Raw genomic sequence first — 20,919 nt, 5'->3', positions numbered from 1 at the left:
GAAGCCGAGAGTCGCCTGCATTGATGAGGGATTTTCGACAATACCTTTCAATCGGCAGCGATCGATACCTGACGAACGCCATTCACGGCCTCATTAACGGCCTGCTCGCGCTCATCGTCGTGCCCGGCGATGTCGATGGCCGTTCTCGGCCGGCTCTTGTTCAATCCTTCAAGTAGGACGCAAGCCTTGCACACAGCCTGACTAGACAAATATCCACACCGCTCACACTGCCCCATCTTCTGTTGTGGCAGCTTCCGCGGCGTCTGCGCAGGTCCCTTCTGCGACTTCTGCTTCCTCGCCCGCCCGTCGACGCCCATCTTAACGCTCTGACGGTGCGGTTGTAGCTCCCTCAGTCTCGGGAGTGTGATTTCCGTCTCCAACCCGTTCTCCGCCGCCTGCCCGTCATGGACCAGCCGCTTCTCCATCGCAGCCATCTCGCCGCCCATACTCCGCTCAGCGCTATTACCGCAACCACCCTCCTCGTCTTCGGCTTCCGGCACAACGGCTTTGCTCCTAACACCGCAGGCGCCTCCACAGCTATCAGATCCTCCACCGGGCACCAGCTTCGCCATATCCTCTCCGCTTCTCACGACATCCAGTATCGCGCTCGGTCGCACGCGCTCGAGGTTCTTGATGAGCGCCCTGGCGCTGCCGCGGAAGGCTTCAGGTGAGTATATGCATTCGGTGCTGAAGTAGTCGAGGCTTTTATGGTGGGCGTAGAGGACGATTTCTTTCTCGTAGGCGTACTTGAGGGGCTTGCTGCGCTTGATGTTTGTGTGGGAGGGCGTGTTAGAGTTTGGAGATACGGTGGCGGAGGGGGTGGAGGTGACTATGGAAGTAGTGCGAGAGAGACGGGGGAGGTCGCCGCGGAGTACTGCCGTGCCGATTCCTGTGGTCAGCATCCTATACGCGCCCCGGAGCAAAGCGCTACCAGCAGAAGAGCAGAAGCACTCACGGTTCATCAACACAGTCTCCGCAACGTCATCTGCATTGTGTCCAGTAACAACATGCTGCACCCCCAGCCTGGCTGCACCACGATCCAGCGCTTGCCGCCTGAAGACGCCACAATACGTACAATTCCCCTTCTTGCCCACTTGCTCCACCACCTGGTCCATCGTCCAGCCATACAGCTCGCCATACCCCACAATCATGAGGGGCATATCATACTGCTTCGCGTTCCTCTTGACCGTCTCAAGCGAATCATCTCGATAGCCCTTGATGCCCTCATCTATACTCAGCAGTATAAGCTCAACGCCGTAATCGTAGCGCTCATTGAGGGTTTTGAGGACCGAGGCGAGGACGGTGCTGTCTTTGCCGCCTGAGGCGCCGATGGCGATGCGCTCGCCGCGGTGGAAGAGGTTGTTCGAGGTGATGGTGTGGTGGATTTCGGCCTCGAAGACTTCGAGGAAGCACGGCTTGCACAGTTTGTGGCCGTTTTTGGGGCGGAGTATGAGGGCGCGGTTGGTTTGGCAGATTTGGCAGGGCGAAGGGGGCATTTTCAAACAGCGGCGTGGGTATGAGAGAGAGGCGCGAGAGGTGTCGACCTGTGGGTGACAATTTGAGGTTTGCGCGAGTCAAACAATTTGGATGCCTGACTCGCAGCTTCACTGCCTGCGTCGGAGCTCGTTATCCGCCTAAGGTGTACCATCGCACTGCGTCCGGATACGCAGCACGTCTCTGGCCTCTGTGCCGGTATATATCATGGCGATCGCTTCCACTGCTCTGGTGAGCTTAGCCAGCGGAACTCAACCCATACATAACGCAGAATCGAGATGGCATCAAACAGCGTTCGAGGCAAGATTGCTATAGTCACGGGAGGTGGATCAGGTAACTACCTTGATCAAGAGTGATCTTCCGTAGCGAGAGGCTTACTCGATGTTAAGGCATCGGGCTAGCATTCGTCGATCTGCTTAATTCGAAGGGCTGCAGCGTAGTGATTGGGGATCTCCAACTCAGGGCTGAAGCAGAAGAACTAGTGAACAAAGCTTCAAACGGCGCCAAAATCCTGTTCAAGAAGACGGACGTCACGAAATGGGATGAGCTTGCTGGACTCTTTGAGTTCACAGAGAAAGAGCTTGGTGCACCAGATATAGTCTGCCCAGGAGCAGGTACAAGGTTTTCCAAAGGATTACTATAGCTGTAGTGATTGGTACATTCCAGATGCTGACTATTGCAGGCATCTTCGAGCCAGTGAGCTACCACATACTATTTGCTTCTCCCGGGTCCGAGAATACTAACCAACCACCTCCTCATTCAGAGCTGGTCCAACTTCTGGGACGACACTGAAAACAACGGCTACAAGACCGTCGACATCAACATCAACCATCCAGTAAAAGCCACGCGCCTAGCCATTCGATCGTTCCTCAAGGCGAACAAGCCAGGCGTCGTGGTCCATATCTCCTCCATTGGCGGTCAGACCACTAGACTCTCGGTGCCGATATACTGCGCTACGAAGGCCTTCATCAACCACTTCGTGCGCGGGATGACCGAGTTGGATGAAAGGGAGGGCATCCGTGTTGTGGCTGTCGCACCTGGGTAAGGATCCATGCAAGAGGCCATTGCCGGTACATCTGTACTGACTGCGCCGCCAGTCTCGTTAGATCCCCGCTCTGGTTCAAGGAGAATCCCGAGAAGCTCAAGTCGGTTGGCGAGAACGACCTTTGGATCGAGCCGAGCGAGATCGCAGAGGTCTTGCTCGCCGTAACTCAAGACCCAGCATATAAAGGCGGGACCGTCATAGAGGCGTCGGGGCAAGGGCGAACGAGGAGGGTGGAGGTTTTCAACGACGCGGGTCCACCAGGTATTGGACATGCGGCCGGTGCAAACATGTCGCTTGAAGAGGATGTGCATGCTATGCTTGTAAAGGAACGACAGGCGAAACTGTAAAGCTAGCGAAACGATAGTAGAGGCAAATCTGCCTCGGATTCAAAACCGCTGTGATATTCATCCTCAAATCCACTGCGTGCCGGCCTGCCGTTGAGCGGCTTTTACCGGAACGCCCGGCTTGTGGAAAGCAAAAGTGGAGTTTCCAGATGGTTGCGCAGCTCCAGCTTCCGCCGTCCTCCACATGTCCAGCTCCTGTTCCCTCGCGGCCTTCTTCGCCGCTTTCTTCCTTCTTCAGCGCCTTCTTTTCTTTTCTGGACAACTTCGGGAATTCGCTCTCGGGGCCTATCAGGACCATTCCAGGGTGTACCACGCAGAACAACGTCAAGGCTAGGAGCATCGGTAGGGCATCCAAATTAAGCATGTAGACCTCGTCGTAGGGAAGCGGGTTCGATGGGACGAAACCGCCGGCAAATTCGGCGAGGCGGTATGCTATGCGGACCTGTGATCGGGTCAGCCATTCCTTGAATCAACACTCAAGACCGATGATGTACTCACGGTAATCAGCGCCAAAACACCATAAATCGTCCACACCATCCACCTCCACGTCCCATCCCTGCCCTCAAGCATAGCCCCATGCCTCTCCAGCTTCCACATCTTCATATGAAAGGCGAGCACAATGACTGTGAAGACGCAGATGAAAAACTCCTGCGTCGCGATACCAGCCATGTACCAGTTCAGGCCTTGCTCCATGGTCTCCTTGCTCGCGCCGGGCGAAAGCATCACGCCGCCAATGCCTTGAAGGATGAAGCCCAGAATGTCTGCGAGGACAAAGTACCTTGCCAGCAAGGGCGCTTTGATCTTGAAGATCTGTCTTTCGGGGAGGTAGAAGTGGACGAGGCGGCCGGCTGTCATGTAGACGGCTGCGTTGATCCCTGCTGTATGTTAGCGACCAAAGAAGCAGTTGGGGGCGTGAGCGCGGAATAGAAGGATGATGTCTTACATAATGGAGCTAAGAGAAAGACCAGCGTATGGGCAACGGCGTATGCCTGATTCTGCTGGTCGCGGGCCCCGAGCGCATGGAAGGCCATAGCAGCAGCCTCCCAGAATGCACCCATGATGATTGTCCAGCAGAAACCCTGTAAACATGTCAGCGCTGCTCTCTTGACTCGCGAATTGTCTTAACATCGCTGATACTTACTTTCCGAAAGGAAATCGCTTCGACGATTTGGACCAGTGTGATCAGCGTGAACAAAACTGTAAACGCCACTGCTGAGGAAAAGTTCGGCTCGTACATGTAAAGCGAATTACAAGCGTCTATGGGCACGTTGCCGTATTTGCCGGGCACCGCCGGCGTACATGCTGCCAGCGCTTCGGTGGTGTTGGTCGCGATTCCATCGCGTATCCAGAGAGAAGCCATGATGAGCGGCTATTGAATGAGGGTCTAGAAAGACTGGCTGCTACTTGGGTAGCAAATAGGGTATTCGCTCAAGGAGAATTGTACGCGTGATCGCTATGCGGTGAGAACGTTGGTATGCGAGACTGTAATCAGGAATGAGATATTGAAAATCGAGCAGGAATAAAACTTTTGCGCAGCGAAGACGGTGCGCCGTGTCATAATTGATCATCCAGCTTCTTCGGCGCATTTCGTTGCACAAAGGAATAGTGGGGTGGATAGTTTGCGGTAGACTTGAACAATAGGACTGGCTCAATCCCTTTGGTGGGCTTTGGTGCTCGTTGATGAGGGAGCAAAATTAGTTGCGCCATTAATCTTACGATGTAAGCAGATCAACCCATGGAGATGCCCGTCTGTGCCTTTCTTTCACCATTGTTCGAGCTCTTGTCCGCACCTCTCCTTCGGGCCAACAACTCACCTCTTTTCTTTCAACCTTGCGCGGATTGCTTTGTCTCACCTTGAGCTCCCCTGCACCTATGCCTCGGCCGAGTCCTAGGCACGGTTGACCGTAATCTGTTACGCTTCGTGTGCGGTAACTCAGGATCGAAGGACTTATCACGTAAGTGAACTGTTGAGCACGAGCTTTAAACTGGACTCATGAGGCAAACACGACGCTGGTCAACAGGGCAAGCGTTCAACCAGCAATGCAGACACGGCACGTGTTTCAGCCAATGGCAATCCGCTGCCCGAAATAGCATTTGCAGGCGACAAACAAGTGATATTGGAAACTGACAAGCGACATAGATCGCCAGGACTCTGGAACCCCACAGAAGAGCTGGCAATGCCACAAAATGCAGTTTACCGAATCCCAACTCCTTCTCTTGCATGCACGAACCCCTTGACACCCACGAAATGCTCAACCCTCCCCAAAGAACTGACTCACGAGCTCCAATTCCGGATCCCCATTCGCAAAATCCCAGCCCACAATGACCGGATCCGTAGAACAGCACACAATCCGCCTGGCATCGAACTGCAGCTTAAACACTCTCGGGCTATTGCCGCCAGCCTGGCCGCCGGCGTTGTTAGCGCCAGCGTGATGATGGTGAGGATGGTGGTGATGATGGTGCGCAGCGCCGTGGGGGGCATTGGGCTGCTGTTGCCCTGCTTGTGCGGTATTTACGACGGGGAGATGTTGTTGTATGGCGGCAGCTTGGGCATGGTTTGTTATCTGCTGGTGCAGGGGTTGAGTGCCAGGTGCGGTCGGCGTGGGCAGAGGTGTGGGAAGTATATTCGAAGGTGTGAGAAGTGAAGTCGCGTGCGCCTGAAGCATCTGCGCCAAAGTCACCGAGGGAGGATTCGCCTGCCCGCCGGCTTGCGCGCCGTTCACGGCTTGGTGCCCTTGTTGGGTGTTGGGGACTTGCGCGCCTGCAGCTGGTGCACCTGCCCGAGGGCGACCTCCAGCGAGTCCTCTCGCTTCATTCTGTCGGAGGCGCTTTGCCGGAAACCACTTTCCGCCGTTCGGCGTCTTCCTCCAGATGATGACCGTCTCGTCGTAAGATCCTGACACGATTCGACTCCAGCGGTTGCCGCCGCCACCCGGGGGAAGCTTAGCGCCGTAAGCGAGAATATCGTTTTCTCCACGTTTCTGTCGTTGCGACGGTCTAGCTGCCACTCCCAGATCATTCATCCAGAAGCGGCGATCGCTCTCCCGGGCTTGCGTCTCGAGTTCTACTTCGGCGCCGGATAGGTCCCCGAAGTATGCCTGCACCGTCCGGACGAGATTGGAATGGCCCTTGAGGCAACCCACTTCGGCCCCGGTAGCGCGATCGAAGATCCGGACAGTCTCATCGCTGCTGCCGCTGACGATCCGCTTGCCGTCGAATTGCACACAGGCGATACCCTTCGTGTGACCCTGCATGGTCATCAAACAGCTGCCCGTGCGAACATCCCAGACCTTGATGGTGCGGTCGCCGGACGCAGATACGATCTGCCCGTCCAGAATCTGAATGGCATTTACAGCTGCGCTGTGTCCGTCAAGCGTCATGAGGAGCATGTACTCTGGTAGCGGCTTGAAATATATGTGGTCTGTCGGCGACACCTTCTCTATGTCGATAATATATGATGGTAGCTTAGCGGAAGCTATCCTGGCTCTGGGGTATGCATCGTCTGTTGGAAGAAGCGCCTTGCGGTTCCAAACCTTGATGGTCTTGTCTTTGGAGCAGGTGATGAGGAATGTGTCGTCGAAACGAAGATTGAGAACAGACTCCGAGTGTGCGTTGTCCAGTCGTTTGATGATCTGTCCGTCAGAGAAGCGCCATATTATCACGTGGCAGTCGCTACCAGCGGTTACCACAATGTCCTGCTCTGGCCGCTCATCGAACTGCAAGCACAGCACTGAGGCCCCATGTCCTCTTAGAGGCGGTACCGTCAGTCGTTGAGTATCAAGGTCCCATATTCGGACCGTCCTGTCTCTGCTGCCGCTGACTAAGTATTTACCCGAGTACTGGATCGTGTACACGCATTCGCTATGCGCTTCGTCTTTGTGATCGGGGTGCGGTAACTGGAAGTTCTTGAAACGACAGTCGTTCCAGTTCTCTTCTAGCCGCCTCTTTTGCTTGTAAAGGTAATGCCAATTCACTCTAACGTCAAGACCCTGATCCAGTAGGAGCGAAGGTTTGGCGGGAGGCAGTAGTGAACTTATGGCGGAGGCATTTTTCAACTCTGAAGTAGGCGAGGACACCATGAGCCCATCGGCTATACTAAAGAAGTTCCAGTCTGATGTCCCAGTGCGTGTTTGCGGCAATCGATCGTACGATATGTCCTGCATCCTGTCTTCGCTGGGACTGTCATCCGCTTCGATGATACCGTGCTGTTCGGCCCAGGCTTGTGCGCCGTCGGTCGCCCCGTCAAGACTCATGGGAACAGGCCTGTCCCGCGAACCGTCCTTCATCATCCGCTGCTCCCTTACCCTCTTTTTCGAAGCATGTCGCTCTTCACTGGACTCCGCCCTCCGTACGCGAGTCCGGCGGGCCAGAACTTCCGTCCTCCGCTCGGCCGCTTCGGCTTTCCGTTTGTTCTGCGCCTCTTCGTACTGGCGAACTTTCCAGGGAGTTGACGCCCAGCCTTCGTAGCGGAAGAGCAGCTTCCAGAGCTGGCTGTCAACAGCCCTCGTGCGCCATGTCTTCGAGAGCGTCGAGGCCCTGAGTACGGTTTCCGGGTCGAGGTAGGAGAGGATTTGAAAGGTGACCTCTGGCGGGAGGTGTAGCACAGGATCGAGGTGCAGGCGCGAGTTCAGCCTCTCGACGATGGCTGCGATAGATGACGTGCGCAGCGATCTAAGGATGGCGAACGCAAACTCTGAACACCATTTAGCAATCTCCCATGACACGGCGTGGAATTCCATGAATCTCTAGCGTACCACTTCGGCCTTCCTCAGTGAGTGCCAGGACCCAGTCTGGCAGACTCGACAGCGCGACATGTTGCTCGCTCTCCTCAGCAGTCACCGACGCTGCCCTAGCAGCGGCCTCTCCCTCGCTCTGACTCCTGGTTTCTTCCGAATAGCCTTCGTCCAGTCTGAAGGGAGTTCCGGCCGACGCAGGTGTCTTGAATCCGGCCAAGCAGTGGAGATCGCCAAAGGAGCCGATGACTGCATCCCGAAAGCGCTGCGCCATAGTCGATGAGGTCGTCTGGAACGTCGGGAGAGTGTGTGTTGTTGTGTTGCTTGCGCTTATACAGTTGGCGGTGGGCGACCAGAAGACCGATGCGCGGCGCAGGTGATGCCTTACTCGCAGTCACAACAGCGCCAGGCTCTAGTCGGGTTCCAAATGTCACGTCCGACCAGCGGATTCACGACTCGAAAGAGGTGAGTGTTTTCTGATTCAGCGGCCGGGTGCAGCGAGCGACGGATAACTAGGTAAGCGCTTCTTATTGTTTTCGCTCTGTCTGGCATCGACGGATCCATCGCAGGCTGGATCGGAGGGGAGCGCCAGGGCTTGCCGCCGCCTGTCGCTTGTGGGGGGAAAAGTCGTCCCAAGACGGCCTAGCCCCCTTTTCCACGATCAACGACCTCGAACAAAAGAAGGCCCCGGCCACCTCAGGCCCTGAAACAGCCCTCCCAGCATCAAGCACTCTAGACACTGCACCACTGCACCACTGCACTGACTCGCCGTTGGGACGCTCCTCTCACCCCGTGCAGACTCTTCGCACACCAAGCTCCTGACACACGCCCTGCTGCTTGAACACAACCTTCGACTGCCCGGCTTCGAGTACATCACCCCCTTGTTGACCCCGAAGCGCTGGCATACTTTCGCACCCACCGTCCGCGTCGCAAGGCGCATCGCGCGCTATCGCCCATCCTGAGCTCCCGTCGCTGTCGCTGGCCTTCTCTGCCTGTCCGGATGCGCTGACAATGTCCGTTGCGGCTCATGGACCTTTGTCTCGCACCTATACCGCGCCTGCCGCCCATTCACGTCTCAACAGCGCCAGCGCTCTACCTCCGCTGATGCACAACCACGGCCACCAAAGCTACGGCAGCTCCTCCTACTCGACCAGCTCCCACCCTTCCTTCAGAGACTCGGATTCCACCCAGGGGACCTCGCAGTCCACGCTCTTTCCCCCGCCGACACCAACACCCTCCCTCACACCTACACCTAGCAATGGTGGGCCAGTCGAGGCTGCCAACAACGTCATCAACAAGAGGGCCGACAAAGAGACTTCGCTGTTCCAGATATGTCTGAACTTGCGGCAGCGCCTGCGAGGGGTGCCCGACTTCGAGCAGTCGATGCTCGAGGAAGAGATGATCGCCGACGAAGGCGTCGATCCGGTGACTTTGCTGTGGCGGACGTTCAGACAAGGCTTTCCGCTGCTCAAGATATACAACGCGCTCAATCCACGCATACCACTGGCCGTCGACCCAAAGGTCCCTGAGAAGAAACGAGGGCAAACCGCAACTTACAAGTTCATCCAAGGATGCTTGACCGAGCTGAGATTCCCTTCGGACGAGTGCTTCATTCTTACTGATCTTTATGGTGACGATACCACTGGCTTTGTCAAGGTAAGCCCCGTCACCCCTTGTGTGGAGAGTATTTCACATCGCGCCATTTCTGCAACTTAAGGACGGCAATCGCGCCATTGCGTTGAACTTTTGTATCATCATGATGTCTTTTTTACTAGTTATAATAATGATAATCATCATTCTCACACGGTCGCAGGTAGCGAAAGTCGTCAACAGGGTCCTCGACATACTTGTTCAGGCAGGTTTGTTGAGCGCGCAAGTCGAGAATCAAGACGCGTCGCTTGAGAATGGCATTGGCGGTGGCAAGAGAACGCAGAGGGAACACATCATCGAAGAACTGGTTAAGACCGAGCGGACGTACGTGCAGCACCTTGAGCTTTTGCAAGCCTTCAAAAAGCTTGTCGAAGAGAAGGGAGTTATAACCGGCGATGCCGTCCACGACATATTTCTCAATCTTAACGCGCTCCTCGATTTTCAGCGCCGATTCCTCATCCGCGTGGAGCAGATTAATTCAGAGCCTGAATCGAACCAGAATTGGGGCAAGCTGTTCATTCTCTACCGAGATGCGTTCAAAGTCTACGAGCCGTACATTGCGAACCAAAAGAAATGCGAAGAAGTAGCCATGCGAGAGTTCGATAAGTTGAAGGAGACAGGCGGCCCTCTTGAGCTTCGTCAAATGGCCGAAACTCCGGCCAATCTTATCTCTTTCCTCCTAAAGCCGTTCCAGAGGTTGACCAAGTACCCTCTTTTGCTGAAGGTTCGTATTTCCCCTTACATCTGTCTGTTGTATCGTCTGACTTTTTCCAGCAACTGCGTGACAGGGGCGGCCTTGATGAAGAGCGAAAAGCTGATATATCCACCGGAATCGAAGCCGCCTCCGAGGTCTTGGAGCGCACGAATGCAGCAGTCGATCGCGAGGAGCGGCAAGCGGCCGTAGAGGAACTAGGAGGCAGGGTTGAAGACTGGAAGGGCCACAAGATCGAGGGGTTTGGTGATCTACTTCTTCATGGCACCTTCACGGTTCTGAAGGGTGACACTAAGGATCAAGAGCGTGAGGTAAGCAAACGCCCGTCTGCTATTGCTGAAGTCGAAATTATGGCGTGGTACACTCACAAATGCTGCTCAGTGATCTGGACAAGCTCCCGTCCTTGAATCACATTACTTGAGCAATGCTCTGGATGCTGACTCCTCATGTTCGTACAGTATAGAATCTACTTGTTCGAGATGATCCTCCTCTGTTGCAAGGAGATGAATCCGAACAAGCAGAAGAACAAGCTCATGAACAAGCCGCTAGTCGACAAAAGAGGGAAACCGAAGCTGCAGCTGAAAGGCAGGATCTTCATGCAGAATGTCACGGATTTGATCTCGTTTGGCAAGCCAGGTATGTCTCACTCAAACCGCCTTGGGGCGAGATCTGTCATAATTCGCCTCGACCGCTGACCATTGCCCAGGCTCGTATACCTGCCAGATCTTCTGGAAGGGTGACCCAGGCATAGAGAACTTCGTGATTCGCTTCACGACGGAAGAAACTATGAAGAAGTGGGCTCACCAGGTCGACTTGCAGCGCAGACTCTTCAAGGATATCGCTCGAACCAGCAACGGCACCACCAAAGCTTCGAGTACATCGACTACCGAATTCACGTATATGCGCGGACAGGAACCGATCGAGAACCCCTACCGACAGGAAGACGAGGGCGAAGATGACGATGACGACACGCTTGTTGACGGATACCCGGGCGGTGTACATTATGCGTCGACCCAGAATGGCTCGAGTGCGAGTCTGCGGTCGAGATCAGCTACGAACGACAGCGGTCCTCTTGCAATGCCACAGAGCGACCCAAGGGCGCCACCCCCACGGTTCCCTATGGGATTCACCGGGCAGCCGGCCCTAACGCTCAGGACGCAGCAGCTTCAGCAGAATGGGCACACGCCAGGGGATGCACAGATGGACTCGTACTTCTCACCCGGTGTCGATTCGCCGACCTCATCACGTACCAGCTCGTCGTCCGGCATGTTTCCGTTCCCTCGACAGCCAGCTCCTACGAACGGCTGGCACGGCGAGGAACACGCTCGCTATACCGCCCCCGCAATGGCTCGCAACGTCTCGCGGGACGGCTCTACTTACCCCATCAACGGTAGGAATCCTATGCAAAGGCCTGCAATACCGGCGCCAAACAGCTTTCAGCAAAACCGTCTTCGGTCGGCCAGCAGTCCTGACATTCAGAACTCGTTGCGACGGATGCAGACCGGGCCACAACCTCCAGTTCCAGATCTTCCACCGTTCCCCACTCACTATGCCTACGCCCCCAACATCTCCTCGATAAACCGAAGCCAGAATAACTCCCCAGGCATCCCGACATCGCTGCCGACAAGGGCTGCGACGCAGTCGCCCGCTATACAACGGGAGCGCTTGATGCTCCAACGCGGGGCTACGGAACATCCCGACATGTACCAGGTCGGCGACAGCCACCATCCCCGTCACGGTCCCATGCCTCGGACACTCACACCCGCCTCATCTCTCGAACATGCTCGAGCCATGACGCCCGGGCCCATCGAGCCACGAACGATCTCCCCACCCCTGTCCATCACGCCTCGACCGGCAGAAGAGGTACAGATTCCCTCGCAGCTCAAAGTAAAGGTCCATTGCCCATCCGCCGGCAGCACGATGACGCTCGTCGTCTCAACCAATATCAGCTACCAGTCTCTTAAAGACCGCATCGACGCGAAATTGCAGCGCAGCACGAAGGTCTCGTTGAGCTCGGGACAGGTCAAGCTGAAGTACAATGACGATGGCGACTTCGTTAATATTCAGAGTGACGAGGACGTGCAGACGGCGTTTGAGACGTGGAAGGAGCAGCAGAAAGATCAAATCGTTGCGGGGAGCATGGGCGAGATCGAGCTGTATTGCCAGCGCTGAACGCTGCGCTGGATCGTACGCTGGGAGATTCAGCAGCACTGGCTTTACAGGACTGGAGACCCCGGTGGTCTCACTTCGCCATCATTCAGGATCTTCACCTTGCACACGGAGCTCATGACTGCTTAGGGACAAGCCATTACTCAGCATATTAAGGGATATCTTACGTCTCATTCGGATGCCGCTGGCGCATATATCGGTGGTCCTGGGTACGGCTAGACATCAAGGAGCAATCCGCGCCCTGCGCTGTCATGGCTGGCGCGTACGGCTGCTTTTGACGTAGCTTTGACGGCGTTTTGCAGGTACATTTTTCTTTCGTTCTTCATTTACTTCTTCCATCTATCGCGAGCATATCAGCATGGCCACGCGGCCGAGCTATGACACTTTCGACACCGGGAGAAGGGTTTCGCATTGTCTTTGCTGTCTTGTAGCAGATGCCACTGTATCTAGCTCTATGTTTCTGGGCCGGTTTAGTTAGCTGGGGAAGAGACGGACTAGGGCGGTAGAGGTGATGATTGATGATGTTGACGACGCGCAATGAGGGTGGGGAGTCCTGGCGTTATGGAGTAGCTGTTAGCTGAGTTAGGAAGAGTACGGCAATGCGATATATATGATCTTCTTGAGCGAAGTTACTGTTCTATAAATGAGCATCCTTAATGTCCCCCAACAGCAAGTCTCAATGTGTTTGAAGCCTCTCATAATGTGACGATCGGACAAAGACCCAGCAAACCTCGGCAAAGCCTTCTTCCTTTGTTCTCGCATCCAACAGCATCAAACGTGCCCACGGCACCGAGTTGCACAACAGCTCACAAGCGCCAGCAGCGCCAGCAACGCCGGTTTGTGTCCAATGTTGCAGCGCAGTCGGAAAGCGCGCAGCAGCTCACGATGCGGAGACTGAAACGGCCAGCCGTTCCCGCCCGATCTAGATGCGCGACCCCGGTGGCCCGCCTTCCGGGCGAACCCCAGATTTTCGTTAGAAATCGGAACGGGGTAGTGTTGACGTTTACTACGTGCCCCGGGTATGGGTATATAGAGGGCTATGCCCCACGTTGATTTATCCGAGGCTAGAGCTTGAGTGCTTTGCTACGAATGAGCTGTATTTTGCGGTGTTGGCCAAGAGCTGGTTTTTCACAGGCTGTCAGGAATACGCGACAGTACTTCAGAAGCACCCCACGGGGCACAAGATTGGTATATGCGGGGGCCCCAGAGTCTACAAAGGCATATTACCTTAAGAGGAGGAAGCAAAACGCACGATGAACTGCCCATCGAGGATCGAGCATGACCTGCACGGCGACTGGAACCAGAACCCGAATGCGCTGAATGCCGACGCTACGACGAGGAACGACCTTAACCACATAGCCAACCTTAGGCGCTCGTCGAGGAGTATAGAGCGCGACGAGGAGAGGGATACTAGGAGTAGGGACCTCAATGTCGGGGAAGAGGACCCAAGCAAGGGCTGGACCGAGGCGCAGAAGGATGCGGAGAGAGTAACCAATGCGTCGGGGGAGACTGTCACTATGAGGGAGACGGAGAAAAACGAATCTACGCCTGGCGGAGCAGTACAACCTGTAGACGCCGGGATGGACGGCGAACAAGACTTCCGTGCTCTCTGTAAAGGCTGGATCAAGCGGGTGCGGGCCGTCCTTGTCAAATACATCAAATTCATCGGACCAGGCTTCATGGTCGCCGTTGCGTATATCGACCCTGGAAACTACGCTACGGACGTCGCAGCAGGCGCTGCTTTCGAATACAAGCTCCTGTTCATGATCCTCGTCTCCAACATCTTTGCCATTTTCCTCCAAAGCCTGTGCGTCAAGCTGGGCTCCGTGACCGGCATGGACCTCGCACAAAACTGCAAGGCACACTGTCCTCCCTGGCTCAACTACACGCTTTACTGCTTCGCCGAGGCCGCCATCATTGCGACAGACATTGCCGAGGTCATTGGTACTGCCATTGCGCTCAACGTGCTCATCAATGTCCCCCTCGTCGCCGGCTGCGCTATCAGCATCGTCGATGTCCTTATCATCCTGTTCTGGTACAGGCCCACGGGGACGATGCGTGGAGTGCGCGCCTTCGAGATATTCGTCATGTTGCTCGTTATTGGAGTAGTCGTGTGTTTCTGCTTCCAGCTGAGCCTGATAGAGGATGCTTCAATTGGCGCGGTGTTCAGGGGATACCTCCCGAGCGAGGTTATAACGCAGAGCAAAGGGTATGCCAAGACTAACTCCTATGATGAAGACGCAATACTGACAACCCGCCAGACTCTACCAAGCCTGCGGCATCCTCGGCGCAACCGTAATGCCCCACAGCCTCTACCTAGGCAGCGGCATTGTGCAGTCCCGTCTCCGCGCTTTCGACGAAGCAAACCCCTCCCCGGCCGCCCCCTCCCTCGACGCCGTCAACGCCACCGCCACCGCCGTGCTCTCCTCCTCCGCATCCGTCCAGTCCATCGACTCCACCGAGAAATACCGCCCCTCGCTGCGCGCGATAAAATCCTGCCTCAGCTACAGCATCGTCGAGACAGCCCTCTCCCTCTTCACCTTCGCGCTCTTCGTCAACAGCGCCATCCTCATCGTCGCCGGCGCGTCTCTGCACGGTACCGCCGCAGCCGAGGACGCGGACCTCTTCCAGATCCACGCGCTGCTGTCCTCGACGCTGTCGCCCGCAGCCGGCACCATCTTCGCGCTGGCCCTGCTGCTCAGCGGCACCTCGGCTGGCATCGTCTGTACCATTGCTGGGCAGATGGTGAGTGAGGGCCAGCTGAACTGGAAAGTCAAGCCCTGGGTACGGCGGCTCATTACGAGGAGTATCAGTATCACGCCTAGTATTATTATCGCGGGGGCGGTGGGGAGGGATGGGCTGAGTCGCGCGTTGGAAGCGAGTCAGGTCGCGCTGAGTGTGATTCTGCCGTTTGTGACGGCGCCGTTGATCTGGTTTACGTGCTGGAATAAGTATATGACTGTTGTTGGAGAGGGGCCTGAGCCGGGTGCAGGGGACCAGGCAAGTGATGAAAGAGAAACTGGCGTGGCGCAGACGGGGATGCGGAATCATTGGGTCACGGCTGGTGTTGCGGTGTTGATCTGGGGGATTATCGTTATTATGAATGGGGCGTTGATTGTGCTTTCGGCTATGGGGAAGACGTAGAGATCTACTCGTATAATTCTCTTGAGGCACTACACCAGCGTTTGAAGTTATCTTGACCGCATCAGAGATGTCGTGACGCAAATTGAAGCTCTTGGCATTGTCCTCCGGTAGCGATTCAGTCAGTTGAATGTATTGGGCGTAATCCACCCATCTACTGCAGGCATCCAGCACGAAATGATTATGTTGTGAAGATGAAAAACGAGCGGGTCGATTACTGACGACGCGTTTGAAGATTAACACTCGGCTTAATACAGGGCGGCAGCAGAAACCGCGGGGAACAGAGCTTAGAAAGACAGAAATTCTGCGGGAAGCGCAGATGCTATCGAATTGGCAAGAAACTATGTCCAACCCGCAGAACGACGCGAGACAGAAAGACCGGAGAACAGCTAGACGGCAGGACAGGAGGACTGTAGGGACAGGGACAAGAAGAGGAACAGGGACAGAGGCAATAACAGGGACGGGGAGAGAGACGGGGATAAGGACAAAGACAAGTGATCTACTGCAGCGTTCTACGTGACAACGCTACCGCCGTATTCGGAAGAGTACAAAAACGATAAAGGTGAGGCACTAGTTCTCAGGACCTCGTAACGCCATGCACCGTCCGCATATGCTCCTTCATCTTATCGGCGCGCCAAAACGGTTTCTTAACTCCGTGAAGGACCTCACTGCGCGGGCATCCATCAACCTCACAGTAGAAAGCTTCGTCCCGGGTGTGTACGGTTTTGATATGACGCTGTAGGTCGGCGTCTCGGGTGAACTGGTTTTTCTTGCAGCCTGGTTCGAAGCAAATGTGCTGGTTGGGCGGGTTGGCTGCGTTGTCGAGGGCGGCTAGGGCGGCCTGGATGGCTTGATCCAATGGCTGAAGAGTGCTGTCACGTGCGGTGAGTAGAGACACATGGGCTTGAGGCTCTGCGGGAAACGTACCTGTCTAGACGACCTCGGGAACCGGTAGAACAAGGCCCCGACGATGCAAACTGCCTGTGAGCAATTTTTTTTTAGCGTGAAAAAAAAAAACCTACCCAGTTCCAGCGGAGCTGCAGGCAGGTGCGAGATTGCCCTGTTGCAGCTCGCTGAAAGCGTGGGTTGATTGGTTGTCCGATGCGCTGGCGAAGGGCGTCTGCATGTCTCTCTCATGCATGTCCGAGAAGGGCGACCAATCGTAGGTGGGATTCATGACTCCTTCATGCGCGTCGAGGGGCGGCCAATCGAAGTTGAGTTCCATGTTGCGCAAGACGAGGCTGAGACGGACTAAGAAGGCTGAGTAAGAAGCTTGGTAGAGCACAATGCGTTTTATGAGGTTGAAAGACGGCTAAGAGGACGTGAAAGTTGAGCTGGGGGACTGCGCGAACTTGTACTTGGGCATTGAAGACGCATGGTTCACCAGGGCGATATGCACGCCAATGGCCCCGGGTACCTAAAGATAGGCGACTTCGAACATCTTGTAATAACGAGGCTGGGCTCACGCGCCCACCGATGGCGCGGCAGACCTCCAGAGGGAGGTGCATCGCGCGCCGTCGTGTCTCAGCGGGTCGTCAACATCAAGTGTCGCATTGAAAATTCTCTGTAAGCTCTTCGCAGAACAATTCAAATCACCGCAGTTGTCCTTGCGGATGCTCGCTGCCACTCCGAAGCAGCGATGACAGGCAAAACAATATAGTACTGAAACAAAAAGAATGAGCTTCGGAGTACCGACTGATACACCAGACCAATTTCCCTAACGATCGCGGAGGGTTTGGGGTTCGCATAGCTGTAACGACATTATGATAATGAACAGGTTTACAGGGTAGAGACAGGGCAAGCAAGATGCACAGGAGATCTGGTTGCTCCATTTGATGGATGGGCAACCAACTCTAAAGATGGGTACCTTGTTCCAAATAGTACAACTCTTTCCCAACTCCTGAAATGCCACTACACACCTAACGCCCGCATGTCAACCCCTAGCAAAAATGCGATATCATCCACCGTAGACACAAATCTTACACCGGATCTTGCGAACCCCCTATTTGCGCTTCTGCGGACCGGCAATTCTGGGATACATGCGCGACAGATGGTAGTTGATGTTGTTCTTCTTTTGGTTTTTTGGCCTCTGTACCAACTCTGTCAGCAGAGTTCTCATCCGACCAATATGCCAGGAAAGCAAGTAGAGTGTATCTGAGAAACAAAGCTGAGTACGTACCGGCGCATCCATGCAGGCGCGCAACTGCTGCTCGAGTACTCCACACCCTGCTACATCATATCCTGAAGACGCCCAGCAGCCTGCAAGAAATCCGTCAGCATCACCATCCTATTCTGAGTCTCATGTGCCAGTCCATCATAAATTCATCAGCCCGTGCTATAATCAGATTCCCAACTTTTGCTCCGCCCTCCACTGCACTACACTAGGGGCTGCATACCGAGCACAGAAGTCATTATGCCCAAGCAAGGATTTACGTCTGCCCGGTTCGGCCGCCGCACGCGCAGGTTGGGTAGAGGTGGTAGTCTGGAGGCGGTTACTGCCGTCGAGGAGCCGACCTTAGGGGGCATTGCGTGGGTAGTCGCTGGCTAGGCCAGATAGTAGGCGTTGAGGCGCAAGCGGCAGTGGTCCAAGATGGACTTGGGATCTTTGGAGACTGGCGTTGACTGTTCTGGTGGATGAAGATGTTGCTGTAGAGCCCTTCGTCGTCGGTTCTGCGATTGAAGATTCCAAGGCGGTGTCGGAACTTGCCGCCCGCCGATCTGTGTTGTCTTCCCGTCACCACCCAAACACGAAGTACACGGCACCGTGATATTGCACATTCATTCATGCTGAACGCGTCTACATGGGTGAATAGCTAAGCACAGTCTTTCCCAGCATACTTATTCTAATCAAGCGCAACAATGGCCGCCCCGTCCCGCGAAGCGCAACCGCCTTCCCACCTTAACTGGCAAGACCTCGATACGGCAGCCTTGGACCCGTCGCTACTGCCTCTGCCCGATAGGATACCCCGTGCATGGGAGCGCGTCTCCAAATCACCATTGGCGTATCAAATTAAGGCTCGCAAGATCTGGAAAAGATATCCTCTGAGGTTGCGTGCCCACCAGACAGCCGACTCTCGAAGCGCGACGCCTGAGCCCGTGAAATCTCCAGAAAAGGTGGTCAAGAGGCTGAGAGTGGACTTGCTCATCGAGAGTGACACCCACACCGTTCATGAGGAGAAGCTGGCGTCCAGGACCACGCGCTGTGATCGCAGGAGAAGTGGACTGCCTCGTATGTTTAACCTGATCGCGAAGTAGCTGGGATTATAAAGTGCTTAACACAAACACAGACAAGCCCAAGCGCGACACACGTAATGGTTCGACCCAGGCGCCAGCAGAGTCGAGCTCTCCAAACGACCATGTATCGCCTCGGAAGCCTGACGTGTTGCTCAACTCTCCACAGCCCATACGCAACAAGATTGAATCTCCAAGCGCAAAGACTTCGCGCACGCCGCGTCGCTCCTCCAGGCATGTCGCATCTGTAGGCTATGATGTCGTCTCGAAAAACATTGATGAAGACGCGTCGGTTCGGAGAAGACGCGTCAGTACGCTGCGAGACGGTATACCATCACCTGTCCGCAAATCGCCTGCAAAGCGCCGTGCAAGGCCTTTAAGAGCGAAAGGGGCAGCGCCGAGATATAGTCTCCCTGCTCTTTCCACGACCGACTTTGTAGGAGTGGAAAGTCCTGTGAAGCCTGCAGCTTGGCTGAATGTAGAAACAAGCTCGAATCGTGGCGTCATCTGTGCACGGGGTCTGGATGTTGTTACGGAAGAGCAACAGCCGGATAGGGACGGCCAAGAGCTGCGGGAGAAGTCAGTGGAGGTTCAGGACATTGTGAAGTCTCCGAGCCACGCGGTGGCGGCAGGAGAGGCTCATAGCGAGGACGGCTTAGCTCCATTCGACGAAAAACTCGACATTAAGATCGAAACAGACGAAACGGGGATTCCTACAACAGTGACGAGCACCTCACCTGAGGGCTCTGAGAGTGGTGCCGAGCCACCGCCACTCGAATCCGAAGGACAAACTGGAGGCTCTTCGGACCCAGCAGAAGTCTCTCTGGAAGAGGAAAGCGACGGTGTAGCGGCACGCGATTGTGCCACCTCTCCCGATCCAGATTTAGAAGCTGGTGAAGCTACTCCTGTCGAAACACTCACCACATCTATTTTCACCATGGATGAGGAACGTGGAATCTACACAGAAGTCTCACTAGAACCAGAAACTACAGATCAAACTTCTGTCATCGGAGCAGACCCAAGGTTCTGCACCAACCAGGACCTCAGTGATCGAGCGGATCCAGGCTCGCCCGCTCTATCCTCCGAAGAGGTAAATTCAGCGGTGACTGAGGTGACCACCAGCACCAAGAAGGTTGTGGAAATATCATGCGAGTCCCTACCCGAGGACACAACCACTCACCTGGACGCCGACACCGCTCACCTCAAAGAATTTCTCAATCGTGCCGCTTTGAGCAAAGCCAGAAGGGTCAGCACAACTGTCAGCATCGCTCGCCGCACCTCTCTCCAGAACCGACGCGATTCCGACGCGGTCCGCCAAGCGCTTGCCTCGCCGCGCAGAGTCCTCGACGACAAAGATCCCAACTCGCCATCTATCCTAAAGAGCTACGAACCAGTTGCAGGAGTGAGACCCGAACCTAGCGCGCAGAACTTCCTAGACGGCGCGAGCAACGACGACGACGCAACAACAACCCTCCTCATCCCAGACGACATGTCCGACAAGCTAGCGCAAGCAGGACAAACCCCTAACAAGCCCTCCCGCCGCAGCGCTCGCACGCCAAAAAGCCGCATCCCAGCTCCGCCATCCCAGCTTCCCCAGCCAGCAGACGCTCCAGCAGACGCACCGAACCGGATCCCCGTCCGCCGCGCAGACGGATCAGAGCCAGTCGTTCTGAAGAAGACGGAGGCGCAGGAACTGGCGAACCTGACGAGGGTGAACACCAGGAAGAACAAGGGCGGCGCTGTTGCGGCTGCTGTGAGGTTGCTGAAGCTGAGCGCTGAGGTGGTTGTGCCGGAGATCGGTACCCTAGCGGAGGAACTCGTGAGGGAGCTTGCAGAGGGACAGAAGGGCGTCAGATGGGATGAGCAGCTGCTGTATTTCCAGGAAGTTGACGCTCAGTCTTTGGGCCTTGGTAACACTGCAGCGGGGCTGGACGCAGCTGTCGAGGCGATTACGGAGGCGAGGAAGCAGCCATCAAAGATGCGGCGGCTAAGAGGCCTAGGCGGTGCAAACGGCACGCCGGGTAAGGGTCTCTTGACTCCTTTGAGCCTGCTTCCTGCGGATGTGGGTGCGGAGAAGGACGCTAAAGATGTTCTGAGCGAGGAAAAGCAGAAGGAGGTTAGGAGAGAGAAGAGGAGCAGGCTTGTTACGCCCCGGAAACTCAAATTACCGAATCCGACGTCGAGTCTGGGTGCCGTGAGTGAAGGCAAGGAAAATCTAGCCGGCAGCAAGCTTGTAACGCCGAAGAAGATCGTGCTGGCTGCGAAGGTGACAAGTGCGGATAGCGAAGGAGGCTTGGGCCAGGTGAGTGCGAGGAAGAGGATCAGGACAGGCTTGTAGTTGGATACTGTTTGCTGCATGGCGTTCTTGGAGCTTGTGGAGTTCTTTAGTCTCCAAGCGGC

The 20,919-nt window shown here is 55.5% G+C and overlaps 9 protein-coding genes across 9 annotated transcripts; 4 read left to right on the top strand and 5 right to left on the bottom strand.

The window, feature by feature from the left end:
- Positions 1 to 47: 47 nt before the first annotated feature.
- On the bottom strand, positions 48 to 1,496 carry W97_06298 (uncharacterized protein; the record flags this gene model as incomplete). Its single annotated transcript, XM_007784022.1, has 2 exons — positions 48 to 874; positions 956 to 1,496. The coding sequence occupies 2 exons, from the start codon at positions 1,494 to 1,496 to the stop codon at positions 48 to 50; spliced, it is 1,368 nt and encodes a 455-aa protein (XP_007782212.1).
- A 276-nt stretch (positions 1,497 to 1,772) lies between these two features.
- Positions 1,773 to 2,886, top strand: W97_06297 (uncharacterized protein; the record flags this gene model as incomplete). Its single annotated transcript, XM_007784021.1, has 5 exons — positions 1,773 to 1,827; positions 1,884 to 2,108; positions 2,177 to 2,190; positions 2,258 to 2,535; positions 2,592 to 2,886. The coding sequence occupies 5 exons, from the start codon at positions 1,773 to 1,775 to the stop codon at positions 2,884 to 2,886; spliced, it is 867 nt and encodes a 288-aa protein (XP_007782211.1).
- A 63-nt stretch (positions 2,887 to 2,949) lies between these two features.
- On the bottom strand, positions 2,950 to 4,243 carry W97_06296 (uncharacterized protein; the record flags this gene model as incomplete). Its single annotated transcript, XM_007784020.1, has 5 exons — positions 2,950 to 3,108; positions 3,194 to 3,325; positions 3,382 to 3,758; positions 3,827 to 3,962; positions 4,025 to 4,243. The coding sequence occupies 5 exons, from the start codon at positions 4,241 to 4,243 to the stop codon at positions 2,950 to 2,952; spliced, it is 1,023 nt and encodes a 340-aa protein (XP_007782210.1).
- Positions 4,244 to 5,135: 892 nt separating this feature from the next.
- W97_06295 (uncharacterized protein) lies at positions 5,136 to 7,890 on the bottom strand (the record flags this gene model as incomplete). The annotated part of the gene is made up of 2 exons (XM_007784019.1): positions 5,136 to 7,576; positions 7,638 to 7,890. The coding sequence occupies 2 exons, from the start codon at positions 7,888 to 7,890 to the stop codon at positions 5,136 to 5,138; spliced, it is 2,694 nt and encodes an 897-aa protein (XP_007782209.1).
- An 830-nt stretch (positions 7,891 to 8,720) lies between these two features.
- On the top strand, positions 8,721 to 12,150 carry W97_06294 (uncharacterized protein; the record flags this gene model as incomplete). Its single annotated transcript, XM_007784018.1, has 5 exons — positions 8,721 to 9,272; positions 9,430 to 9,990; positions 10,041 to 10,289; positions 10,437 to 10,614; positions 10,685 to 12,150. The coding sequence occupies 5 exons, from the start codon at positions 8,721 to 8,723 to the stop codon at positions 12,148 to 12,150; spliced, it is 3,006 nt and encodes a 1,001-aa protein (XP_007782208.1).
- A 1,250-nt stretch (positions 12,151 to 13,400) lies between these two features.
- W97_06293 (uncharacterized protein) lies at positions 13,401 to 15,291 on the top strand (the record flags this gene model as incomplete). The annotated part of the gene is made up of 4 exons (XM_007784017.1): positions 13,401 to 14,356; positions 14,409 to 14,544; positions 14,611 to 15,111; positions 15,148 to 15,291. 4 exons carry the CDS (start codon positions 13,401 to 13,403, stop codon positions 15,289 to 15,291), a joined length of 1,737 nt encoding a protein of 578 aa, XP_007782207.1.
- Positions 15,292 to 15,865: 574 nt separating this feature from the next.
- W97_06292 (uncharacterized protein) lies at positions 15,866 to 16,513 on the bottom strand (the record flags this gene model as incomplete). Its single annotated transcript, XM_007784016.1, has 2 exons — positions 15,866 to 16,160; positions 16,311 to 16,513. 2 exons carry the CDS (start codon positions 16,511 to 16,513, stop codon positions 15,866 to 15,868), a joined length of 498 nt encoding a protein of 165 aa, XP_007782206.1.
- A 777-nt stretch (positions 16,514 to 17,290) lies between these two features.
- Positions 17,291 to 17,814, bottom strand: W97_06291 (uncharacterized protein; the record flags this gene model as incomplete). Its single annotated transcript, XM_007784015.1, has 3 exons — positions 17,291 to 17,377; positions 17,468 to 17,547; positions 17,685 to 17,814. 3 exons carry the CDS (start codon positions 17,812 to 17,814, stop codon positions 17,291 to 17,293), a joined length of 297 nt encoding a protein of 98 aa, XP_007782205.1.
- Positions 17,815 to 18,147: 333 nt separating this feature from the next.
- W97_06290 (uncharacterized protein) lies at positions 18,148 to 20,857 on the top strand (the record flags this gene model as incomplete). Its single annotated transcript, XM_007784014.1, has 2 exons — positions 18,148 to 18,517; positions 18,576 to 20,857. The coding sequence occupies 2 exons, from the start codon at positions 18,148 to 18,150 to the stop codon at positions 20,855 to 20,857; spliced, it is 2,652 nt and encodes an 883-aa protein (XP_007782204.1).
- Between the last annotated feature and the right edge of the window lie 62 nt (positions 20,858 to 20,919).

This window comes from Coniosporium apollinis (genome assembly GCF_000281105.1).
Source record: "Coniosporium apollinis CBS 100218 chromosome Unknown supercont1.30, whole genome shotgun sequence".
Taxonomy (NCBI): Eukaryota; Fungi; Ascomycota; class Dothideomycetes; genus Coniosporium; species Coniosporium apollinis.
Note: the sequence above shows the minus strand (reverse complement) of the source record. Positions and strands in the feature narration are given on the sequence as shown.